The 24,577-nt window shown below is 39.0% G+C and overlaps 2 protein-coding genes and 1 pseudogene across 2 annotated transcripts; 1 reads left to right on the top strand and 2 right to left on the bottom strand.

Moving 5' to 3' along the window:
- Nucleotides 1–1,833: 1,833 nt before the first annotated feature.
- LOC143857398 (uncharacterized) lies at nt 1,834–3,433 on the bottom strand. The gene is made up of 2 exons (XM_077367827.1): nt 2,727–3,433; nt 1,834–2,248 (listed from the first exon to the last, which is right to left on the bottom strand). The coding sequence occupies exons 1-2, from the start codon at nt 3,431–3,433 to the stop codon at nt 1,834–1,836; spliced, it is 1,122 nt and encodes a 373-aa protein (XP_077223942.1).
- Nucleotides 3,434–9,536: 6,103 nt separating this feature from the next.
- LOC143857397 (uncharacterized) lies at nt 9,537–10,726 on the top strand. Its single transcript, XM_077367825.1, has 3 exons — nt 9,537–9,969; nt 10,054–10,200; nt 10,269–10,726. Exons 1-3 carry the CDS (start codon nt 9,537–9,539, stop codon nt 10,724–10,726), a joined length of 1,038 nt encoding a protein of 345 aa, XP_077223940.1.
- Nucleotides 10,727–10,737: 11 nt separating this feature from the next.
- On the bottom strand, nt 10,738–18,297 carry LOC143857396 (pentatricopeptide repeat-containing protein At2g30100, chloroplastic pseudogene; annotated as a pseudogene).
- Nucleotides 18,298–24,577: the final 6,280 nt, after the last annotated feature.

Here is a 24,577-nt window from a genome sequence, read left to right as displayed (position 1 = left end):
AAGAAGTACTGTAAGTGTACGGCTCACATTTAGACCTGGGAAACGGGTGGGTCGGGCCGGGTCAACCCGCGGGTCACCCGCTAATATGCCGCAGATACAGGGATTGTAATAATTATTCTGCCGCAGATATAGGGATTGTAATAATTATTCTGATTTTATAGCATCTGTTTTTTTCGTAATTGTCATAACCTTGTATTTGTTTTGTAATTTTACAATTTTATAACCATTTTTACGTTATTTTTCATTTAAACTATATAATTTAGCTATTTTACTTTTTCCGGGTAATGATTACTTTTTTTCGTTTTTTTTCGTTTGCTAGCAACAGGTGCGTATCTTTGCACCACCATGGCCACTTGCCGAGAAATTGCCATACGAGAAGCTTGGTAGCAAATTCTTATAAAATAAAAAAAAGATGGAATATTATCAACAGTTCAACACTACTGTTTCTTATGAGCGCACTCTCACTTTATTAAAAGTATGGTATGGCCCACACTAGGATGATCCAAACCGTCCATTAGATGGGCCATAGCCTAAATATGTTATACTCCAAAAATCATTTCCATAGGATGATCCTAACCCTCCAATCTGAATGTTAGAGGGTTGATCCTAACCCTCTATGGATCGGAGGGTTAGAATCAACAATAAGTATTGAAATGAATTTTTGAGCATAACCTACTTACGTTGTCACCTATCAAATGGACGGCTCAGATGATCAAAGTCATCAAACCAATTAAAATAGATCTGACAGGGGATTATCCAACGGTTTGGATTATCCAACATTAAAAGTTTAATTGCAGCTAACTTTTTCATAGAAAAATGGGTAGCCGCCCATGCCTGTGTTTAATAAATGGCATTAAATGGGTATGGCGGTAAAAGCAATTTTGAATTTTTTTTCCTTTTTTTTTTTAGGGAAATGTTATCAGCACTGTTGTATTTTGATTCGGGCACTCCTCACTTTATTAAAAGTTATGTACTCCATTTTTTTACTCGGGACATCCACCTCAAGTGTGTTTGTACTTTGTACTTTGTAGCATTTCTTTAACTTAAAGGGGCTGTCCCAAGTAAGAAAAAGGGCCCTCATTTAATGCACTATACCCCATTTTTCTTTCTTGGGACAGCCACCTTCATGTGTTTATGTCTGTTCTTTACAAAGATGGGGGGCTGTCCCAGGTAAGACAGGGCCGGATGTATAATTTCCCTAATAAATACTATATTGTAGGGTTTCATAATTTCATTACCTTACCAGATAAGAACTAGAAAAGTCAAAAGAACCTTTCTTCTTCCTCAGTTCGTCCTAACAGAGAAATGCACGAAAACCAGAGAATTTTTCTTCTTCGATTTTTCTTCTTCTGCCGAAAATTGAAACTTGAAAGCGCAACTAGTAGGAAACCCCGCAAGGAGGGTTTATCATAGGCTTTAGATGTGGGTTTGCTTCCACAAAAAGAAAACAGTGGATGAAGGCAATGGCAAAAGGTTTTTGCATAAGGAACTAAGGGAGATTGAGCTTTTCTTTGGATGAAATGATGAATAGAAATGTGAGACATTCAACACAGATTTATAGGTATGAATCGTATCATTTTTGTTGAATAAATCAAGCACGGATCTTTCTTTTTTTTGTCTTTTTACGCCTTAGATTCAGAAATATGTTTTGGGAAGATCAACCAGTGGGAGAAGTCACGGATCGCCAAGATTCTCCTGCTAGTTGATCCCATCCAAGAGAAAAGTAATATTCATGTTTGACTCGGCCCGGACTCGCCGAGTCTGCTACTCCAAAATGCGGTCTTCACGAAACCGAGTCGACTCGGCCGAGTTCCGTGCCGAGTCAACGAGTTTTTAAACACTGTATGGAATCAAGCAATCAGCCATAAATTGATTCGACATTCTATTGCGTAATCGATTCTTCAAGATCTTCATGGCAGAAAGGGCCCTCTCAATGGTTGCAGTTGCGACTGGTAAAATTAGTACCAATGTGATGAGCTTGTAAACAAGTGGATATAAGACATGCTTTCCCTTCTCAACCATTTTTTCAGCAAGATCTCCAATTCCTTTCAAATTCACAAAGTGAGTATTGAACCTCATATCAAGAATATATGTTTCAAGTTGGTTGTCTAATTCTTTTGTAGAATACTGAACTTCTGGAAATCCTTTTAGATAAAACTTAGAGAGTCGAATCAACTTCTCTTTATCAAATGCATAAAATGAATACTTGGATTCAAACATGCCACACATAGAAGCAACTCTGTATTTGCTTCATTGGAACGACTATTGAGCTCTTGAAGTTGCAAATCTATAACTTGAAAAAACAATTCAACTTGAAAATAGTGCAAGACCGTTCTTTTATCTACATGTCGTCGCACTCTTCCGGGAACAACATAAGTATCAACCATGTTAGGGACTTCTATGTCATGTTTGGCACAAAATAAAGATATGTCATCTAACAAAGAATTCCATCCATTGTCTCACATCAATTGTAGCCGTTGTTTTGATATTCTCACTAATGTCATGGCACTCACAATATCTTGATCCTTTCTTTGCAATGCTTGCGACAATTCATTTGTAATTCCCAATAAACTTATCATCAAATGAAGGGAAAATATGAATTCAAAAGTTTGCAATGATTTTAAGAGATTATGTGCTTCATGCCTTTGATCTGAACTTAACTTCATATCCTTGACAATAAGATCAAGCACGTCAAGAATAGAGGAAAAGATATATTCCAAACTAACCAGTGTTCTATTGTGTGAGCTCCAACGTGTATCCCCACACGTTTGAGTGTGGTCTCTTGATTAAGTCCTTGTCCATTTGAAAGCTCACCATTTTCAAGTGCTTCCTTAATTTTGGCAAGTTGAATCTCCTGAAGAATATCATGGCGCTTACAAGAACCCCCAACCACATTTATTACATTTGTAACTAAAAAAAAGAGATCGGAGATGTTCATATTTTTCTTTGCAACACCAACTAATGCCAAATGTAATTGATGAGCAAAACAATTAACATAGTAAGCATATTCATTCTCCTTCAAGATTAGTGCTTTAAGACCATTAAACTCTCCTTGCATGTTACTTGCCCCATCATATCCTTGACCACGAAGTCTCGATATGCTCAATGTATGCTTGGCCAATAATGCTTCAATTTCTTCCTTAAGGGATGTAGCAGTGGTGTTGGGAACGTGAGTAATACCTAACAAACGCTCAACCACATGCCCAAGCTTATCTACATAACATATAACTACGGCCATTTGCTCCTTGTTAGAAACATCACGAGCTTCATCAACCAAAATAGAAAACAATGAATCCCCGAGATCTTTAATGATTGAGTTAGTGGTTTCAATTGCACAAGCACTCACTATATCCTTTTGGATATCTGAAGTCACTAGTTTGAGATTCTCATGACACTTCTCCACACAAACCCTCTTTATATTTTCATTAATCATGGTCATGAACTTCAAATGCTGACAAAAGTGTCCTTGGTTAAGCGAATCACAACATTCACCATGCCCGCGAAAAGGTAAACCTTGTTCTAAAAGGAATCGAGCATTCAAAAATGAAGCATGCAAGCGAATTCGATAGTCACTTCGTTGTTGCTCTGTTTGCTTATTTACTAACGCTTCAATATGTTGCACTTGATTCCTAAAAGCTTCACATTTACTCGAAGCTTGATTATGAGCGCTATTAGGACCCCCTATATGTTTTCCAAATCTTTCTACTTTCTTCCAATTATAGAAACCTCAACAACAAAAGCATCACAACTTCCCACATGCTCCTTACTATCCGATTAAAAAATATAGCAACACAAACAATAAGCCGCGTCTTTTGCAATGCTATACTCCAACCAAATAGGATAATCATCAAACCACTTTGGATTAAACCGCCTATTCTCTTTTCCTTGCATAATTTGAGGAAAATCATGATTACGTGGTTGAATTGGACCCATTCATAAGTATATCATTCGAACTTTTGCCCTATCATTAGAATGATAATCAGTTATTGGCCTTCGTAATCCGGGATCAGCAAGAGGATTTGTAGGATCAAGTTTCAATCGAATTTTTTTAGAATTTTCTCGTTCTTTGGTGGGGACACTTGAAGTTGTAGGAGGGGTTATCGACTTTGATGACGGTACTCTCGAAAAATAGTTTTCCATGCCTAAAAAAAACAAGAAAGACAAAGAACTTCTATCACTATATCACAAAAATATTTAATTATCAATCACTATATCAATGTAAAAGAATGCTAAAAAAATTATTCACTAACTATTGATTCAATAACAATTAGTAATGACTTACCCTAAATAAAAAGCTTCCACAGATCAGAACCCAATAGATTGAAAACCCAACAAAAAAAAAACTACAAAACTTAACCAATAAGCAATAAGCAATAAGCCAATAACCATAGTATGAGATGGAGATCTGAACACTACACATAGAAATCACATCTTCAATGCCACCCAAAACAAGCCATTGTAATAATATAGCCTCAAATCACACCCCAACAAAAAAAACCCAAAATCAGAAGTTTACTATGAACAAAAAGAACCCAAAACCCTTACTAAATAATATAAAAAGTATGAAATCTGATTTAAAACTACATAGAAGATAAAATCACAACCACAGAAAGCACCATATGGATAAAAAACTAAAAAACGATGAACCAAAAACCCCCAAATCAGAAATTCAGAACCCTACCATGAAATCAGTTGCAAAAAAAATCAAAAAATGAGGGCATATAGTCATATAGATGAAACCCAAAACCAAAAACCCCCAAATCAGACCCAAAGAGATGATATTCCATGGTTCATCTAATCATCTTCCACCACAAGACCAGAATAGCAAAAATGTCTGCTTTGAACAAAAAAAAGGGCAAAAAATGAAAAATGGGAGAGAGAGGGGGTACCTGGCTGCAAAGCATGAAATTTTTGCCGGAAAAATGAAGTCGTCGGCCCACCGACTAGCTGCACGAGCAGATGGTGAGATGCACAGGCAGCTAGGGTTTTTTTCGCCTAAGAGAGTCGCGTGAACTCATGAAGAGGTTTCCCAAGAAAAGAAAATAGAAGGGGGTAAGTGAAAGTAATTAAGCATAAAAAAATATTAAAAAAATAAAAGTATTTTTTTTCTTTTCACAAAAAAATAAGGGGGGCAATTGTCCCCCTTACGTTTCAAGTGCCATCACCCCTGCAGAAAAATGAGTTTTCTGTTCCAGCGTTGACTCTCTACCTGCATGTATGTTAGCTATGCAAAATTTTTACAATTTGCTTCCGTCCAGAAATGTCTAGTGAAGTATAGAACTAACAGAGATAAACAAGAATTAAGCTCTCTTAGTTGTTCTCTTGAAAATTCAGTTTGACTGGGAAAAAAATGACAGTTTGAGCAATCTTGTGTGCACTACTGTTGTTTTCTTTAAAATGTTGTATTAGTGCTATGAAAGGAAAAAATGAATGCCAGACCTGTATTCCTATAGATAATGGGAATTAGTAGCCTTTAAGAGTGCAAGTCTTTGCCACATTCAACTCACAAAAGAAGTGTGGGATGTGAGATCCCACAAATAAAAGGGAGGAGAGTTTGATGGGCTATACATGTGGACTCTCTTCCTCAACTGTGTAGATGTGTTTTCAACATCTCCAAGGGGTGGGCCCTGCGGAGTGGGCCGAGCATGGTAGTGCTACTGGAAAACAAAAACGGGGAGAGTAGAAGACCTTTTTTTTTTTGAAATGGCAAGATGAAATTCGGGGGAGAGTAGAAGGCCTAGAACCTAACAATATTCACACAGTGGGGCCAGGGCGTCACAAAATGGTATGAGAGCGGGAACTCCCACAATATGGTATGCCAACGACGACGTTAGGCCCCAAGGGGGGTGGATTGTGAGATCCAACATCAGAAAAGTTGTGAATATATATGTAGACTCTCTCTCTCTCTCAACTATGTAGACGCATTTCAAGCATCTCCAAGGGGGTAGGCTCGTACAAAGTGGGTCGAGTACGGTAGTGTTGCTGGAAAACAAAACTGGGAAGGGTAGAAGACCTAGAACCAGACAATATTTACACAGTGGGCCAGGGCGTCACATGGGATCATCCCCTAAAGTGACATAATTCTACCTAAAGTGAAGCTAACTATTTATTATGAATATTAAGTGCGAAGGCAAGGCTGGTTTGTCCAATCTTAAGAACTTGTAGAAGGTTGTAAAGAAGAGTTTGCTGGAACTGTTACTTAAATTCAAAGCTTGGAGATAACCTCAGCTCATTTGAGAAAAGAATCAGCCAACCCTCGGCAATATTCGGCAATTTCAGCAAGCTGAATGCTTTAAGCCAATCACAGCCCCTAATCTGTATTGTTTCTCATTCATTCCCTCGTATTTGTGACTTGAAATTTAGCTCTTAATACATATGATCCCTATTATTGGCCTGCAAACTTTGCTTTCCACTCTCAATGGGTTATCACACCCGATCACCATCACTCCCACGCTTCCCTCTTGCATCAACAAGCGAGAACACGATCCTCACTAGGATTATGATGGATTAACACAAAACCCGTAAGCCCGTAACCTTTTCCTTGTCCTCTCAACCAAGACTGAACACAAAAGAAACCCAAGAAAAAACCGAGAAGAAAACCGAAACTCTCTCTTTTTCTCTCTCTCTCTCCCTTCTCTTCTCTATCTATTGCCTCCTCCTTGCAGCTGCCACACAAATAGACTCCCGCACCTTGATCGTATCGTGTGGCATTAGGAAGGTTATATATCTGTTACGGTCCTGAGTGGGGTCCCACCTAGGTATGGGGCTGGGTAGGACCCAGCCTAGTATGGGACAGGTTTAAAGGGCCTTGCCTAACACATTCCATCAGCTCTTGAGCTTTTGGCGTATTGGGACAGGTTTAAAGGGCCTTGCCTAACACATTCCATCAGCTCTGGAGCTTTTGGCGTATTGGTAAGGTACCTAACATTTGGTATCAGAGCAGACACCAGTCACACCACGTCCCGTGTTCAAGTCACGAAAGGGGTGACCTGTGGAAAGGGCTACCTGGAAAAAAGGCAAGAGTGAAAGCCGTCACAGAGTGGGCCGCCGAGGACGGCGGATCCGGAAGCATGATGGTATGTTACGGTCCTGAGTGGGACCCCACCTAGGTATGGGAGTGGGTGGGACCCAGCCTGTTATGGGACAGGTTTAAAGGGCCTTGCCTATCGCGTTCCATCAGCTCTGGAGCTTTTGGCGTACTGGTTAGGTACCTAACAATATCCTAGGTTTTCCAAAACCTAACAAACACTTCCTATTTTGGGGTTTCCAACCACAATTACATGTTTTGGGAAATAAGGCAACTTTCCCAACAGAATTCATATAAACAAAATGATACAACCACTAGCTTTATCTCAGCTGGAACATCCAAAGCTAACTTCCGAATAAAGAGTAAACAACATCTGACATTCCAATTCAAGTAGAAAAATAATAATAGCAACCATTCTCTATTAAAACAGTAACACCCAACACTAAATCACTACAATAATGCCATACAAATATGGAATAAACAATCCAATGATCTCCAAAAGTTAGAAGAGAAAAAAATACCAGCAAATGATTTGGGGTTTGGAGAAGAAGATTATAAGTACTACCCACTTGTGCTGAGATCGAATTTGATAATCTCTGAGTTGCTCAACGAGCTTTCAAGGGATCAAAGAGAGCAAAACGAATGTAAAAACGAGCTTCATTTTTTCGGTTAAAAGGCTTTGTACTAAACATCTTACGTATATTCGCCTATTTTTCTTTCCCGGGCCACCCCTCGTTGCGTAAAAGAGTGTTCATATCATAAATACAGTAGTGGGGCTGGCTCAGGGAAGAAAAGGGGGAGAATATATCACTTGCTAAAAAGGATATAGTGGGCCCATATATTTGGATGATACAAGCAATTCATCCGTTGATCTACACCCTAGAATAGGCCATGCCTCAAAAAAAAGATCTTTCCAATAGGATGATCCTCACCGTATGGTCATTTTTTGAACATTTTTAGCCGTCCATTTTACACCAAATATATTGGAGGCTAGGAAAATATTTGGGCATAGCCTAGCTACGGTGGGACCAATGAATGAATGGTTTAGATCACTATCTACAGTTTGCAATAGTTTGGTAGCCCAAATTGAACACCATGTGGGGCCTACGGTGGTGGGCGATCTAGAAAAAAAATTACACCAATTGGATGATCTTGTGTATCATGGGCTTCATGTTCTAGTGGCCCTCTGACCATGTGATCCTGGCCGTTCAATCGGTGAACTATAAATGGATGATTGGTGAGACGAGTGGGGATACGATGGATGATTGACACCCACAATCGATTTTATTTTGGAGAATAAGGCCTTGTTTGTTTTGGATTTTGAGAAAGGATTTTGTCCAAAACAGATTATCGGACTCATATTTAGCCCGGCCACCGTGAAAAATATTCCGTGGAATATTTGAGTGTTTCTTTTTTTGATGGATGGGTGAGGGAGATGGAGAGACTTGAGAGGGTGGAGTGAGGGGAGCATGGAAAGCTCCAAAAACTAGGAAGAAAACATTGTTGACTTTTTATGTGAAAAAAGTCTTTTTTGTAATTCAAACTTACAATTGGGTGTTTTTAGTCATTATATGTATGCTTTTGGGCTTCTCATTCAAATTACTTGGGCTTCCCTCCAAAAAGACTAAAGTCATGAGAAAACTTTAGTCCTAGATGGGAAGTGTGAGAAGATGAGAGTGGCCGTATATATACTTTCACTCTCTTAGCCTTGTGAATGAGCAAGAGGTCATGGGAATCCTACGCGCACGGATCGCTCATTTGGGTCTGGTGGGCTTTTGATCTTACCACACATGCGCACCGCCCGGCCCGGCGCAGCTCAGCCGGCAGCGCGCGTGGACCTAAGGCTTTTCTTTTTCTATTATTTATTTTTTTCTTTTAACGGTCACGAATTTATTTATTTTGTTTTAACTTTTTTTTACCGTTTGAGATTCATTAATCGTGGTTTAGTGACCGTTTGGAAAACGTCTATCACGCACTAAAAGAGTGCGACGTTTCACCCTAACGTGTCGATTACCTTTCTATAAAATCGATTTAGAGAAAACAGAAAGATATCCTTGACGGATTCTTCTTCTGCTCTTTCTCTTCTCTGGTTTTCTCTCTGGTTTTCTGCTCAAGGCTTTTGGCAAATATAAGCGAGTTCTTAGGCATCCGGGCTGCGTGAGTGCACACCCCTGGAGCGAGAGTTGTTGTATCCTGGAGGCATACGCCGAGACGCCCATCTGCACCGTCGATTCCTCATAGTGAGGGCGAGATTTGCCTTAAGGACAGCGAAGATTCTTCGTGCCTCAACTCGATAAGTGATCTAACGATTTCTCTTTTTCTTTACAGATTATTATTGCAGAAAATAGTATTATTGATCTCTGTCTTCAAGCTGTGAGATTAATTTGTTATAACGTATTCTTGAATCCTAAATTACAGATTTGCACATCAATTTTCTAACAATTTTAAGGCAAATCTACAATCTGTGATCTGTAATTTTTAGGATTTCGATTATTGGAAATTAATCACCATGGCTTCCCAAACAGAACGACCGGAGAAATTTGACGGATCGGATTCCGGTAGATGGCAGGAAAAAATGCGATTCTTTCTGACTTTTCTAAACCTAGACTATATCTTGAATGATCCTGACTCATTACCTAATGAGGAAGAACCTGCTAGAACTCATCTCACTGAGAAAATAAAAAGAGATAACTATCTCTGTAAATGTCATATACTGAGTTATCTCAGTAATCAATTGTTTGATGTATTTTTTAGAATTGAGTCTGCAAAGGTGTTGTGGGAAACTCTAGAGCAGAAATGCTTAGTCGAAGCAGCGGGTTCTAAGAAACATCTAATTGGAAAATATTTTCGATATCAGATGGTAGATCAAGTGAATGAGATCAATTTGATTGTTTCTGACATTCTTGCTAGAGGGATCAAAATAGAAGAACAGATCCAAATTGGTGCAATTATTGAAAAACTACCACCTTCATAGGAGAAATTCCAAGACACATTATTGCATGACAGAAATGATTTTTCTCTTCAAGACTTGTTTGTTTATCTTAGAACTGAAGATGAAAATCGTTTCAGAAAACAGAAATCTAAGGCCTATGAGTTTAATTCTAAGGCAAATCTCACTGAATCTTCATCTGGAAAGAAAATTTCTTTTAAACCTGCATCTGGATCAGGAAAAGGTCATTTCAAGAAAAATAATAAGGATTTCAAGAAAAAGAAGGTAACTGCTTTGTGTGTGGAAAAGTAGGCCACTATGCTAAAAACTGTCGGAAAAATGATAAGAAGAAAAACCCTCAAGGAAACAATGCGCCTCAGGCAAATGTCGGTGAAGATCAATATCTGTCGGCCGTAGTATCTGAAGTGAACCTGGTTAGTAACGTGAAGGACTGGTGGGTGGACACTGGTGCCACCAGACACATCTGTAGTAACAGAAGTGTATTTTCTTCTTACGAGCTTGTAGGGGATGGAGAGCAGCTTTTCATGGGAAACTCGTCATCATCTGTTGTGACGGGTAAAGAAACAGTGCTGTTGAAGCTTACATCTGGAAAAGTTCTGAAGCTCTGTGATGTCCTTCATGTACCAGATATAAGAAAGAATCTGGTGTCTGTGTCACTTCTGATTAAGAAAGGTTTTAAACTGGTTTTTGAGGCTGATAAATTTGTAATCACTAAAAGTGGTGAATTTGTGGGAAAAGGGTTACTCTAGTGAGGGTTTATTCAAACTGAATGTAACTGAGAACATTATGAATAAAGCTTCATCTTTGTGGACCCCGATCCGAGATAGGCGGCGAGGGAACGGGTCCCTAGCACCTTCTCTGGATCATCCACGATGTGAAGGAGAGCTCTACCAAGGAACTCTCGAAACGGATGCCACCCTCATAGCATAGCACGAGTGGCGATATAAAAAGAAAGAGATATGTCTCGATCCGGAACCGAGGTTCGAAACTGAGACATACCTAAAATAAACTCAGAGTCGCCATCCATGGACGCGCCATGGAACCAAAACAAATGCTCTGTTTACAATGGATAACCAGAGATACAAAAGGTCCGTGCCTGATGACGAATGGAGAAGGTCCGAAGAGCGCCCCCAATTCGCCCGAGTGCGAACACTTGGTCTCTTATGCCATTTTCATTAACTCCAAAGAAGTTTGGGTAAAAATCATGTGAAATGGGAATAATCCTCAGGAGTCGTCTACCTAAGCATGCATTTCCTGAGGATAAAGAATATAAACACACATAGAATAAAATGAAAGATGCGCCACCTAAGCATAGCTAGGTTATGAGTGACATGCCTAAAGGGTGTCTAAGTTCTGATGTGTAAACACATGCAAGCTATAACTAAAGGTATAAGATCAGTACAAGAAAGTAAGAAAACACATCAAAAGAAATACAATAATCACACAACAAATCCTAAGACTCTAAATGATTAGCCCGAGTCCTCGGATGGTCTGATGTTCATCCAAAGAAGCCTACGTATCCCCGCCTCCACGAGAATCAAGGCAACGTAGTTCTTCGCACCTATTCTAAACTAGGATGCCTAAGACACCTAGACCTCTATCTTAGACTCGATCTAAAAGACCAGACTAATTATTAAAGCTTCTTGAACGATTATTTAAATTCCAGTGAATTGTAGATTTTAGGACACCCTATATGCCCTAACTAAATGCAGGTTAGCCCTAAGCTAATGCAGGTGGTTCCTACAACCTATGTGTAACTAGGCTGTATTTCCTAAGGAAAATAATGGGATCACTAGCGCATTCTAGACCTAGTCATCAGTCGGCGATGTGAATCGCCAACTGACCGGACGGAGGCGCTCCTATAACTCTAGAACAAACCCCTAACTCTAAAACCAGTACACAATAACCACAACAAATCAAAGACAAACTCCCTAACTCTAAAACTCTCTATCTAGGACAAACTCCTAACTCTAGAGGAAGATCTTGTTGAAAACAAGGCTTTGAAGAAAAAAGGGTTAAAACATTTATTTACAAAGTTTGGCTGGACTTGAGATAAGAATCTCAAGCTGCACTACGTACCTCGGAAGAGGATCAAGCCAACGTAGTTCGAAACGAACTCTCAAACTACGCTTCTAAAAGAAACACTCACACTTCAGATTTTTTAAGGTTTTTTATATTTTCAAATATTTTTGATATTTTTAAAGTTTTCAAATGTTTTTGAGTTTTAAATTTCTAATGTTTTTGGATTTTAAAGCTTTTCCAATGCTCTAAACCTTTAAATGTTTGCAATCTTAAAGGGGACACGCAAGTAATACCATAAACTAAGGCAAAGCCTTAAAGCAAAAAGGGGAAACCCCAAACAAGCAACAAAGGTCTCAAAGAGACGAACCACAACAAGAAACCGGCGTCTCAAAGAGACAAACCACAACAAGAAAGATAGCGCCCCAAGAACAGAGAAAACGATCCAAGATCCCAAGCAAGCAAAGCTCTAACAAGACTGAGTTAGTCTCTAATCAAAGTGAAGAAAAAGGTTATCAAATAAACTCAGGTTTCCATTCAATTATTATAAAAAATAAATCAAGTGTTAAGCAAAGAAGAATTTTCAATTAAAAAATACACAACCTATAGCAATCATAAAATGATAAACAATATAAATTAGTCCAGACCAGCCGCTGGATAGCCTAATAAAGCAAAAACAATATCAAACACTTCTATGCCCAACCACAAACACCACCCCAATATGGGGATGAAATCAGATGATGCTAAAGTAATCATCTGATATCATAATACACATGATATTATTTCTAATCCCGCCTTGAAATCAGATAGTACTCATGTCGATAATATCGAATAGAGTAGTCATCTGATCCTTCTTTCCTAAAACAATTTATTTAAATAAAATTAAACAAATATGATAAGCTTCAAGATAATCTCACCTGAACAGTCCATTCATTACCACCTTTAGAACCTAACTCAAGGCTTAAGATAAGAAGAGTATTAAAAAAATGTCAACAGATTATACAAATATATTCAATGATATTCCCAATTTATAAAAAATTTAGTGCAAAACATAGCTGAAAAGTGGACAGATTTTTAGTGCGAAAATGGTGAGCCACAGAAACACAAAGACGGGCTCCAAGTAACCTTATCATTGCCCCTCACGATGATAGAATAGGGTTCTAATACCTAAAAGGCGTCTAAAAGACTAGGCAAGTCTACTATACAAAGGAGGGGTATGTGTAGACACCCCATTTTGATCGGACCCAAGTTCGCTATGCTTGGGCGAAACCCCATCCAATCATTTCCGCCATGTTTCGCACTTTTCCGTTAAGTGTTGAGAGAGATTATTCCCAAGAATCCGAGCAAGAGAGAATTTGGATCTGATTGATGGGCCCGTCTTGAGCATTTGTTTAGATTTGGATCAAACAGGGTGGCTCGCGCATTGTTTTAGTGAAAAATGAGTTTTGGACCTACTTCGATCCAACACCTAAAGATGATCATCAAGAGAACGGTCAAGATCTCAGAGAAGTCGTTTTAACAACCAATTTTGTTACGATCATCAGGTTGAGTTACTCGGATCAGCCCATTGAAATGATTTAGGAGGACACAACCTACTTAGGTAGGGGACCCATCAATTGGATGGTCTGGATCGTCATAGAGGAATGATTTAAGGGGGCACAACCAATTTACATTGCGACCCACCATTTGAACGGTCAAGATCATCAATTGTCGCCCATCAAATGGACGGTTCGGATCATCAAATGGGAGTGATTTAAAAATGGGGTAACATATTCACATTTTGATCTATTGGATGGTTTGGATCAGCCCATAGGATTGATTAGTGGAGCACAAATTAAATCACATCGCAGCCCACTATTTGAACGGTCAAGATCATCAATTGTCGCCCATCAAATGGACGGTTCGGATCATCAAATGGGAGTGATTTAAAAATGGGGTAACATATTCACATTTTGATCTATTGGATGGCTTGGATCAGCCCATAGGATTGATTAGCGGAGCACAAATTAAATCACATTGTCGCCCATCAAATGAACGGTTCCGATCATACTTTGGAGTGGGGCATATGATTTTATGCACAATTGGGAATTTGGTCACATATGGGACCCATTTGGATTATCTTTTACCTACTCAAAAGGACTTTAAAAAACATGCATGGGGCCACACACATGTCAAAATTCAATGTCCACAATGGTGGCCACCTACCATGGAATATGTCCACAATGGTGGCCACCTACCATGGAATAAGTCCACAATGGTGGCCACCACCCTCCCATTTCCTTTGCTATAAATGGTTCAATGAGGGTGAGTAAGTGAGGGAGAACTCATTTCTCTTCTATCATGTGTTCTAACAAAGTTGCTATGAGGGGTTGAAAAGAAAAAAAAAAAGAAAAAGAAACAAGAAAAGAAGAAAAAGAAACAAAAAAGAAGCAAAAAGAGAAAGAAAGCGGAAGCGATCGCACGGAGGCGGAATTTTTGAGTTTTTCGGCTCTCGGATTCGGCGAGGATTTCGATCACAGGTAGGTACACCGTTCTCGGAATTTTTTTTAGAATTATTTGGTATATTTTCGGATTTTTGCATGATTTTTAACAAAGAAAACTAAACGATATACTAAACAGATTCCAAAAATAATGAAATTTCGTGAGAAAATAATATGATAATGATACATTCTACCATGAATTTGTGAGAATTTTTGGATTTTGTTTGGTATATTATTTTACGCATTCTTTGAAAATTATCAGATTTTGGGAGAATTGTTACTGACGTCAAATCACAGATAAAATTCTCCAAAGTTTTACAGTAGTCTTAAATTATATACTTCTTGCTTCTGTAAAATTTTCAAGTGATTTGGATCTTGTTTCATATGAGCTGTAGTGTTAATTCATAATCTGGTTTGAAATTTGAAAAATCCGAAACTGATAGTAAATAGTTTTCTAAATTCATGGAAATCTCACAGCATGCTATTTTCACTTATCTCTTACTACTGTAGAAATTTCATGGAATTTAGATATCTATTTCTAGTAGTTTATGTGTTATTTTTGCAATCTGGTTAATTAATTTTTAAATCCATATTAAATATGAGTTTAATGTAAAAATCTGTAAAAATCTTCCAGTAAATTACATCTCATCATATCTTGTTGGTGGAGAAGTTTCAACTCATTTCGAGTTCGTTTGCAACAGCTTCACTTGTAAAATCACTCATATGGTTAAAAATTGGTAAAATCCATTAAAAAAATAATAAAAATTAAGTGAAAATCATCTTAAAATCTCTAAAGCACCTTCATCTTTGTGTGTGTTTGGGAGACCCGCCCGGTCTCATTCTCTCGTTAGTCCTCTTTGTGCGCCGTTTGGTTTTGGGAGAACACCCTACTCGGCTTGGCTTCATACCCCTACCCTTATGGGTATTGGGTTGCACATTTGTTGCGCCCTAGGGCTAGGTAGCTGTCCGGCCCGGCTTGGTGTTTTACCTCTGCCAAATGTGCAAATTCGTGTTTCCTTTTCTTTTAGAGAGTCTTTGACTCATCTATCCTTTAGTTGGTGTTATTGGAGTCTTTGACTCATGTTTCCATTTCTTTTAGAGAGTCTTTGACTCATTCGTTCTTTTGTTGTATTACTAGGAAGTCTTTGACTCATTGGTTCTTCTGTTGGCGTTATTTGGGAGTCTTTGACTCATTCCTCCTCTAAGTTGTAGTATTAGAGAGTCTCTGACTCATTTGTTCCCCTCTTTAGTGTTGTTAGTTCGGAGTTTCTCCTTTAGAGTTGTTGATTACTTCGCTTTTGATTAGAGGCTAACTCAGTCTTATTAGAGCTTTGCTTGCTTGGGATCTTGGATCGTTTTCTCTCTTCTTGGGACGCTATCTTTCTTGTTGTGGTTTGTCTCTTTGAGACGCTAATTGCTTATTCGGGGTTTCCCCTTTTGCTTTAGGGCTTTGCCCTAGTTTGTGGTATTACTTGCGTGTTCCCTTTAAGATTAAAAATATTTTAAGGTCCTGAGCATTGGAAAAGCTTTAAAATCCAAAAACATTAGAAATTTAAAACTCAAAAAACATTTGAAAACTTTAAAAATATCAAAAACATTTGAAAATATAAAAAAACCTTAAAAAATCTGAAGTGTGAGTGTTTCTTTTAGAAGCGTAGTTTGAGAGTTCGTTTCGAACTACGTTGGCTTGATCCTCTTCCGAGGTACGTAGTGCAGCTTGGGATTTACATCCCAAGTCCAGCCAAACTTTTTTTATAAATAAACGTTTTAAACCTTCTTCAAAAACCTTTAAAATATTGTTTTCAAAAGACCTTCCTCTAGAGTTAGGAGTTTCTCCTCGATAGAGAATTTTAGAGTTAGGGTTTTTCTTTTGATAGGTTGTTTGATTGATTGTTTGCTGTGTGCTTGTTTTAGAGTTAGAGGTCTGTCCTAGAGTTATAGGAGCGCCTCCGTCCGGTCAGTTGGCGATCCACATCGCCGAGTGATGACTAGAGTAGGATACGCTAGTCCACCCTTGGTTTTCCTTAGGAAATACAGCCTAGTCACACATAGGTTGTAAGAACCACCTGCATCAGCGTAGGGCTAATCTGCATTTAGTTAGGGCATATAGGGTGTCCTAAAATTCACAATTCACTGGAATTTAAATAATCGTACAATAAACTTTAATAATTGGTCCGGTCTTTTAGATCGAGTTTAGGATAGAGGGCTAGGTGTCTTAGGCATCATAACTTAGAATAGGCGCGAAGAACTACGTTGCCTTGATTCTCGTGGAGGCGGTGATACGTAGGCTTCTTTGGATGAATACCAGACCATCTGAGGACTCGGGCTAATCACTTTTAAAACTGTTGAAACAATCAAATCACTTAGGATTTTCCATGAAATTAGAATTTTAGGAGAACTTTCACTTAGATTGAATCCAAACCAATTAAGAAATCAAGATACACATTTAGGATTCACATTGAAATTAGATCATAGGATGCATGTCACATAGATAGCACATTAACAGAGAGTTGAATGAGCCATTAAAAATGAATTTAAAAGAGTTAACTTTTGGAATTGAAGACCGATTATCGGGCAGGAATGGTGCATGTGGTGGATAAATCCCCATACCTTCCATTCTTATAACCAGGTAGCGAGTCTAGATTTCTGGTTAATTATGGGTCCTAGATCCCACATCTAGGTGGCGACTCTGTCAGTCTCTTTTGTGTGGAATTCGGATTGCCTTAGTGATCCCAAGTTCACATAAAAGATGAATTAAAATTAATAATAAAAGGCACACGCCAATCGCGTGGGTACGAGAGACCAAGAGATAGTGCGTGGCGGCTCGCGCCACCACCCCTCTCGCGGGATCGGGTCCCACAGTATGCTACTTGGACTGAGCAAGTCCCCTGAGGATAGGCTTGGGCTAGCGCCTTCATCGCCCTAAGATAGCAGTACACCTCAGGTTTCAACTCACATTCCTTAAACTCAATCACCAATTTAACTGTGTCCATATAGCCTCCATCTGACATCATCTTCCAAGCAAGATACCCAGTTGGGCCTCCTCTATTGTCGTCACCATCATCGACCGTATAATCAACACCCCGCTTCAAAATCTCCTTAACAAAAAGCACCGCTTCCGCCTTCTTACTCATCTTCCAATACAAAGAAATCACCTTCTCAATCATACTAAACCCGGGTTTCAACCCAACACAATCCATATCCTTAAGCAAATCAATTACATCTTCCACAACATGCTCTCCTCTAACAAGTTTCTCCACCCAAACACACATTATCGAAACCATAAGCTCCATGGTCTCCCCATCCACTCGGTTCTCCCTCTGAAGCCAATCAAAAACTTCCAATGCACACCATGAATCCCTCCCTTCTTGAGAAAAGTAGACCAACACAAGCTGAATCTCGCGACCCGAGAGCCGTCCGTTCATTTCCTCTAAAATATCCGACGGCTCTTGTTCCATCAGCTCTAATTCCTCAATTGCCTCAAAGAAATGATCACTCATTTCATCCTCCTCAGCCGAGAGGAACCGGTACCGGTCCAATCCGACGGACCCAAATGACCGGGACCCTCCAATTCGGACTATTGGGTCAGACCCAGATGACCGAAATTCCCCAATTCGGACTATTGGGTTTCGACGATTGAGGGCTTTGAGACAAACCCTAGAACAAGTTTCAATCAAAATATTGGAATTGAACTGGAGAGCTAAGAATAGAAAACGAGTGAAAAATGAAGAAACAGGGAAACCCAGTTTCGTAACAGGGGAACTGAATCGATGGAGTGCTTCCCTTTGTTCATGGAAAATGTAGGGCTACTTGCTTGTCATATCATCAGTTAGAAAGAGATTAATAGAGCAAGAATTTGATTAGGGTTTAACATGAGAAAAAAAAGAAGAAGAAGAAGTCCAAACCTTGGTCTTTTTGGATTGCTTGGTTCTTGATTTTGGGTCCGAATTCTGGATTTTGGGTTTTGGATTAAATGGGGTTTGGTGAAAAAAATGGGGAGGTGAAGAAGAGGTGAGATGGGGTGGTAACAGAGGAGGTTGAAATGGGAAAAATGGAGGTTGTGGAGGTGGCTGGCCGGAGATAGTGGTCGGAGGTGGAGGTGGAAGTGGCTGATGATGGTGATTCCGGCTGGAGATGGTGGTGGAGGATTTGAGGAAGAAGAACAAGGTGGAGGTGGCCGAGCGGAGCTCCGGCTGGAGATGGTGGTGGGGGCCAATCGGATTTCCGGTGAGAATGATGCCGGATTCCGTGGAGGTTGTGGTTGGAATGGGGTGGAGATGGGTTTAAGAGATAGAAATGGGTTTCTACGGAGGTGGAAGGATGGAGGTTGTCGGATTTGGGTCGGAGAGGGCCGGATTCCGGTGGTAATGGGTCGGGGGTTTGGTGGTTTGGGTGCTGGAAGAAGGTGGATGGCGATGGGAATAGGGACGGCGGTCGCGGCTCCTTCCCTTTTCTCTCTGCGAGTCTCCCCTCTCTCACCCTCTCGGTGGCGGAGACGGCGAAGATGGCGGCTCCTCCCTTTCTCTTTTCTCTCTGCGATCTCTTTCTCCCTCTCCTTTTCTCTTTTCTCTCTGCGATCTCTTTCTCCCTCTCCTTTTCTCCAAGAAAAATGAGGCGCCCTCTCCCTTCTAAACCCTAGTGCGCTGGGTTTATATGAAAAGGGGAGTGAAATATTCGACCCCTTTTCTCCCCCCGGACAGCCCACTCTAGTGTATTTGACTATTCTCTTTGCACTAGCAGGGGGGTGGTCCCAAGCAGAAAACAGGGGTAAAGATCCCCTTTCTCTACACGATCCTAGCCCTCTAATTTGATCTAATGGCCCAAAGGGATTGCTTGCGAAGGAAGCAACAGGAATTTCCAAGAATGCCCTCTTTTACGTGAGAAATGACGTATTTCACCTCCGCCCTTCTGAACTTACACTACGACACTGCCCTGGCTCGTTCGCCAGGCAAACGTGCTCGGATCTTGACGAAATTTCACAGGGACCTTGGTGGGACCCTAAGCTAGCCCAAGGTGCAATTTGGGGTCCAAACACACTGATTTGAAAAAGTTATGCACAAAACAAGGAGGTGCAGGGCACGGTCAAAATGGGGTGTCTACAATCTTCTTCTGCTTATATTACTGATTCTTCTTGTTTATGGCATGGTAGACTAGGTCATGTTAATTATGCATCTTTAAAGAAAATGATGACCATAGGTTTAATTCCTAAAAGTGATCAAGTAGTAGAGAAATGTGAAGTATGTGTGTAATCAAAGTACTCTAAGAAGCCTCTTCACAAAGTAGAAGAAAGAAAAACAGAACTATTAAATTTAATTCACAGTGATGTATGTGACTTAAACAATGTTTTAACTAGAGGAGGTAAAAGGTATTTTATTACATTTATAGATGATTTATCTAGATATTGTACTGTTTATCTTATTAGAAATAAAGATGAATCTTTTGATAAATTCATTACATATAAAACAGAAGTAGAAAATCAGTTAGAAAAGAAGATCAAAATTTTAAGATCTGATAGAGGTGGTGAATACACTTCTAATGCTTTTAGTGAATTTTGTAAAAATCAAGGCATAATACATCAAGTTATTGCACCATACTCTCCACAGCAAAATGGAGTTGCTGAACGTAAAAACAGAACTCTGATGAACGAGGTAAATTCTATGTTAGGAAGTTCAGGATTACCTCAAAATTTATGGGGAGAGGCTCTTCTCTCTGCTTGTTATATTCTGAACAAGATAACTTTTAAAGATTCTGACAAAACTCCTTACGAGTCATGGAAGAATAGAAAACCACATTTTAAATACCTTAAAGTGTGGGGGTGCTTAGCTAAAGTTAGGATTCCAGATCCTAAGAGTACTAAGTTAGGTTCTAAGACTGTTGATTGTGCATTCATTGGTTATGCACAAAATAGTAGTGCATATAGGTTTTTGATTTATAGGTCAGATCATGTTGATATGCAACCTAACACCATAATAGAATCCAGAGATGCTGAATTCTTTGAAACCTTTTTCCCTTATAAGACTAGTGTCTAAGTGAGAACACACTTAAAAGACCCATTGAATCTATAGATAAAGATCATCTAGTGTCTGAAGAATCGGTAGAGCCTAGAAGAAGTAAAAGGGCAGAGTAGAGAAAAACTTTGGTCCAGAGTTCATTGCCTATCTTCTAGAAGGAGATCCAAAGACATATAAAGAGGCAATGTCCCTTCCAGATTCTTCATTCTGGAAAGAAGCTATCAAGAGTGAAATAGACTCCATTTTGAGTAATGGGACATGGATCTTGACAGATCTGCCTCCTGGTTGCAAACCTATTTGGTTGCAAGTGGATCTTTAGGAAGAAATTAAAAATTGATGGAACTATAAATAAATATAAAGCTAGATTAGTAGCTAAAGGGTTCAAGCAAAAAGAAGGAATTGACTTCTTTGACACCTATTCACCTGTAACTAGAATAACTACAATAAGAATATTAATTGCCATAGCTGTAATCTATAACCTGGAAATCCATCAAATGGATGTCAAAACTGCATTTCTGAATGGTGAATTGGATGAGGAGATCTATATGGATCAACCTGAAGGCTTTGTAATCCAAGGCCAAGAGCAAAATGTGTGTAAACTTATAAAATCTCTATATGGTTTGAAACAAGCCCCAAAACAATGGCATGAGAAGTTTGATAGTGTGATGCTATCAAATGGATTCATAATAAATGAATCAGATAAGTGTGTATACAGCAAATTTAATGAGGATAGTGGTGTTATTGTTTGTCTGTATGTAGATGATATGTTAATCATCGGAAGAAACATTAGTGTAATTAAAGGCACTAAAAAAAATTTATCAAATAATTTTGATATGAAAGATCTGGGAAAGGCAGATGTAATCCTGTGTATCAAAATTAAAAGAAACCCAGAAGAAATAATTCTATCTCAGTCTCATTATGTAGAAAAAATTCTTAGAAGGTTTAATCAATTTGATTGTAAACCTGTGGCTACCCCATATGATTCTAGTATAAAATTATGTAAGAATAAAGGAAGTGGAGTAAATCCACTTGAATACTCTAGAGTTATAGGGAGTCTAATGTATTTGACGAACTGCACTAGGCCAGACATAGCCTATGCAGTGGGTAGACTCAGTAGCTATACCAGTAATCCTGGTAGTGATCACTGGGAAGCTCTAATTAGAGTATTGAAATATCTTAAAGGAACCATAGACTATGGTTTGCATTTCACTAAATATTCTGTTGTACTAGAAGGGTATAGCGATGCAAATTGGGTATCTGGATTTGAGACCAAATTAAGGAGTGGATATGTTTTCACTCTAGGAAGTGCAGCAGTTTCTTGGAAATCAACCAAGCAAACGTATATAGCCAGATCGACTATGGAGTCTGAGTTTATTGCTTTAGAGAAAGCAAGTGAGGAAGCTGAATGGCTTAGAAACCTTCTGACTGATATTCCATTTTGGAATAAGCCAGTACAGGGTATTACAATCCACTGTGATTGTCAAGCTGCTATTGGAAGAGCAGGTAATAATGAATATAATGGTAAATTCTGACACATTCGTCGGAGGCATAACTCCATAAGATAGTTGTTGAAGAATGGAGTGATAACCATTGATTATGTAAGATCAAGTGATATATTAGATTGTCTTACAAAAAGACTAAATAAAAATTTAGTCATGAGCACATCGAGGGGGATGGGGCTGAAGCCCACTGTTTAGATCACCTATAACAGGAACCCAACCTATCTGTCTGGAGATCCCAAGAAGTAGGTTCAATGGGAAAAATAAGTTATTTGAGTGATCTGTTTTGCACCAAGTTGTATGTGAATTAAGTTCACTAAGCCTATCCCTATGGTGTTGGTGCAACCTGTAACAAAAAGAGGATGAGTTGTAGGACTCTTAATGTTATCTATAGCTGACTAGCTGATTGTCAGTGGGGTGCGTAGTTACAGGGCACTCCTGATAAATACACCTATATGAGTGTGGAAGTGTGGCCGCTTCCTATGAGAATGGGCTAATTTCTCTAGAGCGCTCATGAAAACAGGACATAGCACATGGCCGAAAGACACCTCTACTGATGCATAACACATCTTGCCTTGATCAAATCTATTTACATTTATGATTTATTTATTTCTTGTAATTTTGAATTAGTGGGGGATTGTTGACTTTTTATGTGAAAAAAGTTTTTTTGTAATTCAAACTTACAATGGGGTGTTTTTAGTCATTATATGTATGCTTTTGGGCTTCTCATTCAAATTACTTGGGCTTCCCTCCAAAAAGACTAAAGTCATGAGAAAACTTTAGTCCTAGATGAGAAGTGTGAGTTGATGAGAGTGGCCATATATATATATATATATATATATATATATATATATATATATATATATATATATATATATACTTTCACTTTCTTAGCCTTGTGAATGAGCAAGAGGTCATGGGGATCCTACGCGCACGGATCGCCCACTTGGGTCCGGTGGGCTTTTGATCTTACCACACACGCGCGCCGCCCGGCTCAGCAGGCCGCGCGCGTGGACCTAAGGCTTTTCTTTTTCTATTATTTTTTTTTCTTTTAACGGTCAATAATTTATTTATTTTGTTTTAACTCTTTTTTACCGTTTGAGATTCATTAATCGTGGTTTAGTGACCGTTTGGAAAACGTTTATCACGCACTAAAAGAGTGCGACGTTTCACCCTAACGTGTCGATTACCTTTCTTTAAAATTGATTTTAGAGAAAACAGAAAGATATCATTGACGGATTATTCTTCTGCTCTTTTTCTTCTCTGGTTTTCTATCTGGTTTTCTGCTCAAGGCTTTTGGCAAATATAAGCGAGTTCTTAGGCATCCGGGTTGCGTGAGTGCACACCCCTGGAGCGAGAGTTGTTGTATTCTGGAGGCATACACCGAGACGCCCATCTGCACCGTTGATTCGTCATAGTGGATGCGAGATTTGCCTTAAGGACAGCGAAGATTCTTCGTGCCTCAACTCGATAAGTGATCTAACGATTTCTCTTTTTCTTTACAGATTATTATTGCAGAAAATAGTATTATTGATCTCTGTCTTCAAGTTGTGAGGTTAATTTGTTATAAGGTATTCTCGAATCCTAAATTATAGATTTGCACATCAATTTTCTAACAAACAATTCTAAGTGTAGACTATAACGATCGCGAGATTGATTTTTTTCATCTCTATGGATCAGAATCGCTGGGCTGGATTTCCTCGGAATCGCCACTGAGTCTATCGTATGTCCCTTTCCTTTTTTCCCTGGCATTTTCTTATCGGGTTTCTTTTTGTTATTGTCTTCATGTTTACTTATATTTCTCGGATTTTTAGATTCGTACTTGGATTACTGCATCTGTTTATTGTTTGTTCACTGGTGTATTTATCTTTATAGCATGCGATTGGTTGCTTTTTAGCATTACATTGACTATGAATATTTTTCATGATAAATGTCGTCTCCAAGTGGAAACACTCTCTTTCTCCCAGTGCCCTACCCTACTCTCACCACTTTGATACAGTGATTTAGCATGAAAAAAAAATTCCAGGCTGCCAGACATGGCCTAAAACTTGCTATCGCGTACTCAATTTTCTCCTCCCTCTTCAAACCCTCTCGTATAGTTTGTATAGGTGGGCCCACAGATATTCCATGGAATAATTTTTCATGGTTGCCAAATATGGCCTTACATTTAGGCCATGTTCATTTCAGATTGTGACAACCGATGGTGAGGGCCCCAACTGATTACCGGTTGTTACAATCTGAAACAAACATGACCTTAGTTTTAATTTAAATAATTAATCTTGGACATAATCAATTCTCAAAATCTAAAACAAACATGGCCTAAAGAAGGTGAGCTCACCATCGTACAAGGAGACTCAACCCGCCGGACCCGAGTTGCAGCCCTGTGTACCACAAAACTGCTCACAAAACTGCTCAAACCCTCAATTTTGGGCACAACTTAGATACATTGGGACCCAAAAATAAATGGTTTGGATCATCCATCTGTCGATAGGATATTTTATATGCTGTGTGCACGGGAAGGCAATTATTTTTCAAAAAAGACAGTGGAGCCCACTTCATAGAATGATCCAAACCCTTCATTTGTTAGGCCA

This window comes from Tasmannia lanceolata, unplaced genomic scaffold (assembly GCF_043159265.1).
Source record: "Tasmannia lanceolata isolate RefF3 unplaced genomic scaffold, GAP_Taslan_0.1 ptg000024l, whole genome shotgun sequence".
Classification (NCBI taxonomy): Eukaryota; Viridiplantae; Streptophyta; class Magnoliopsida; order Canellales; family Winteraceae; genus Tasmannia; species Tasmannia lanceolata.
Note: the sequence above shows the minus strand (reverse complement) of the source record. Positions and strands in the feature narration are given on the sequence as shown.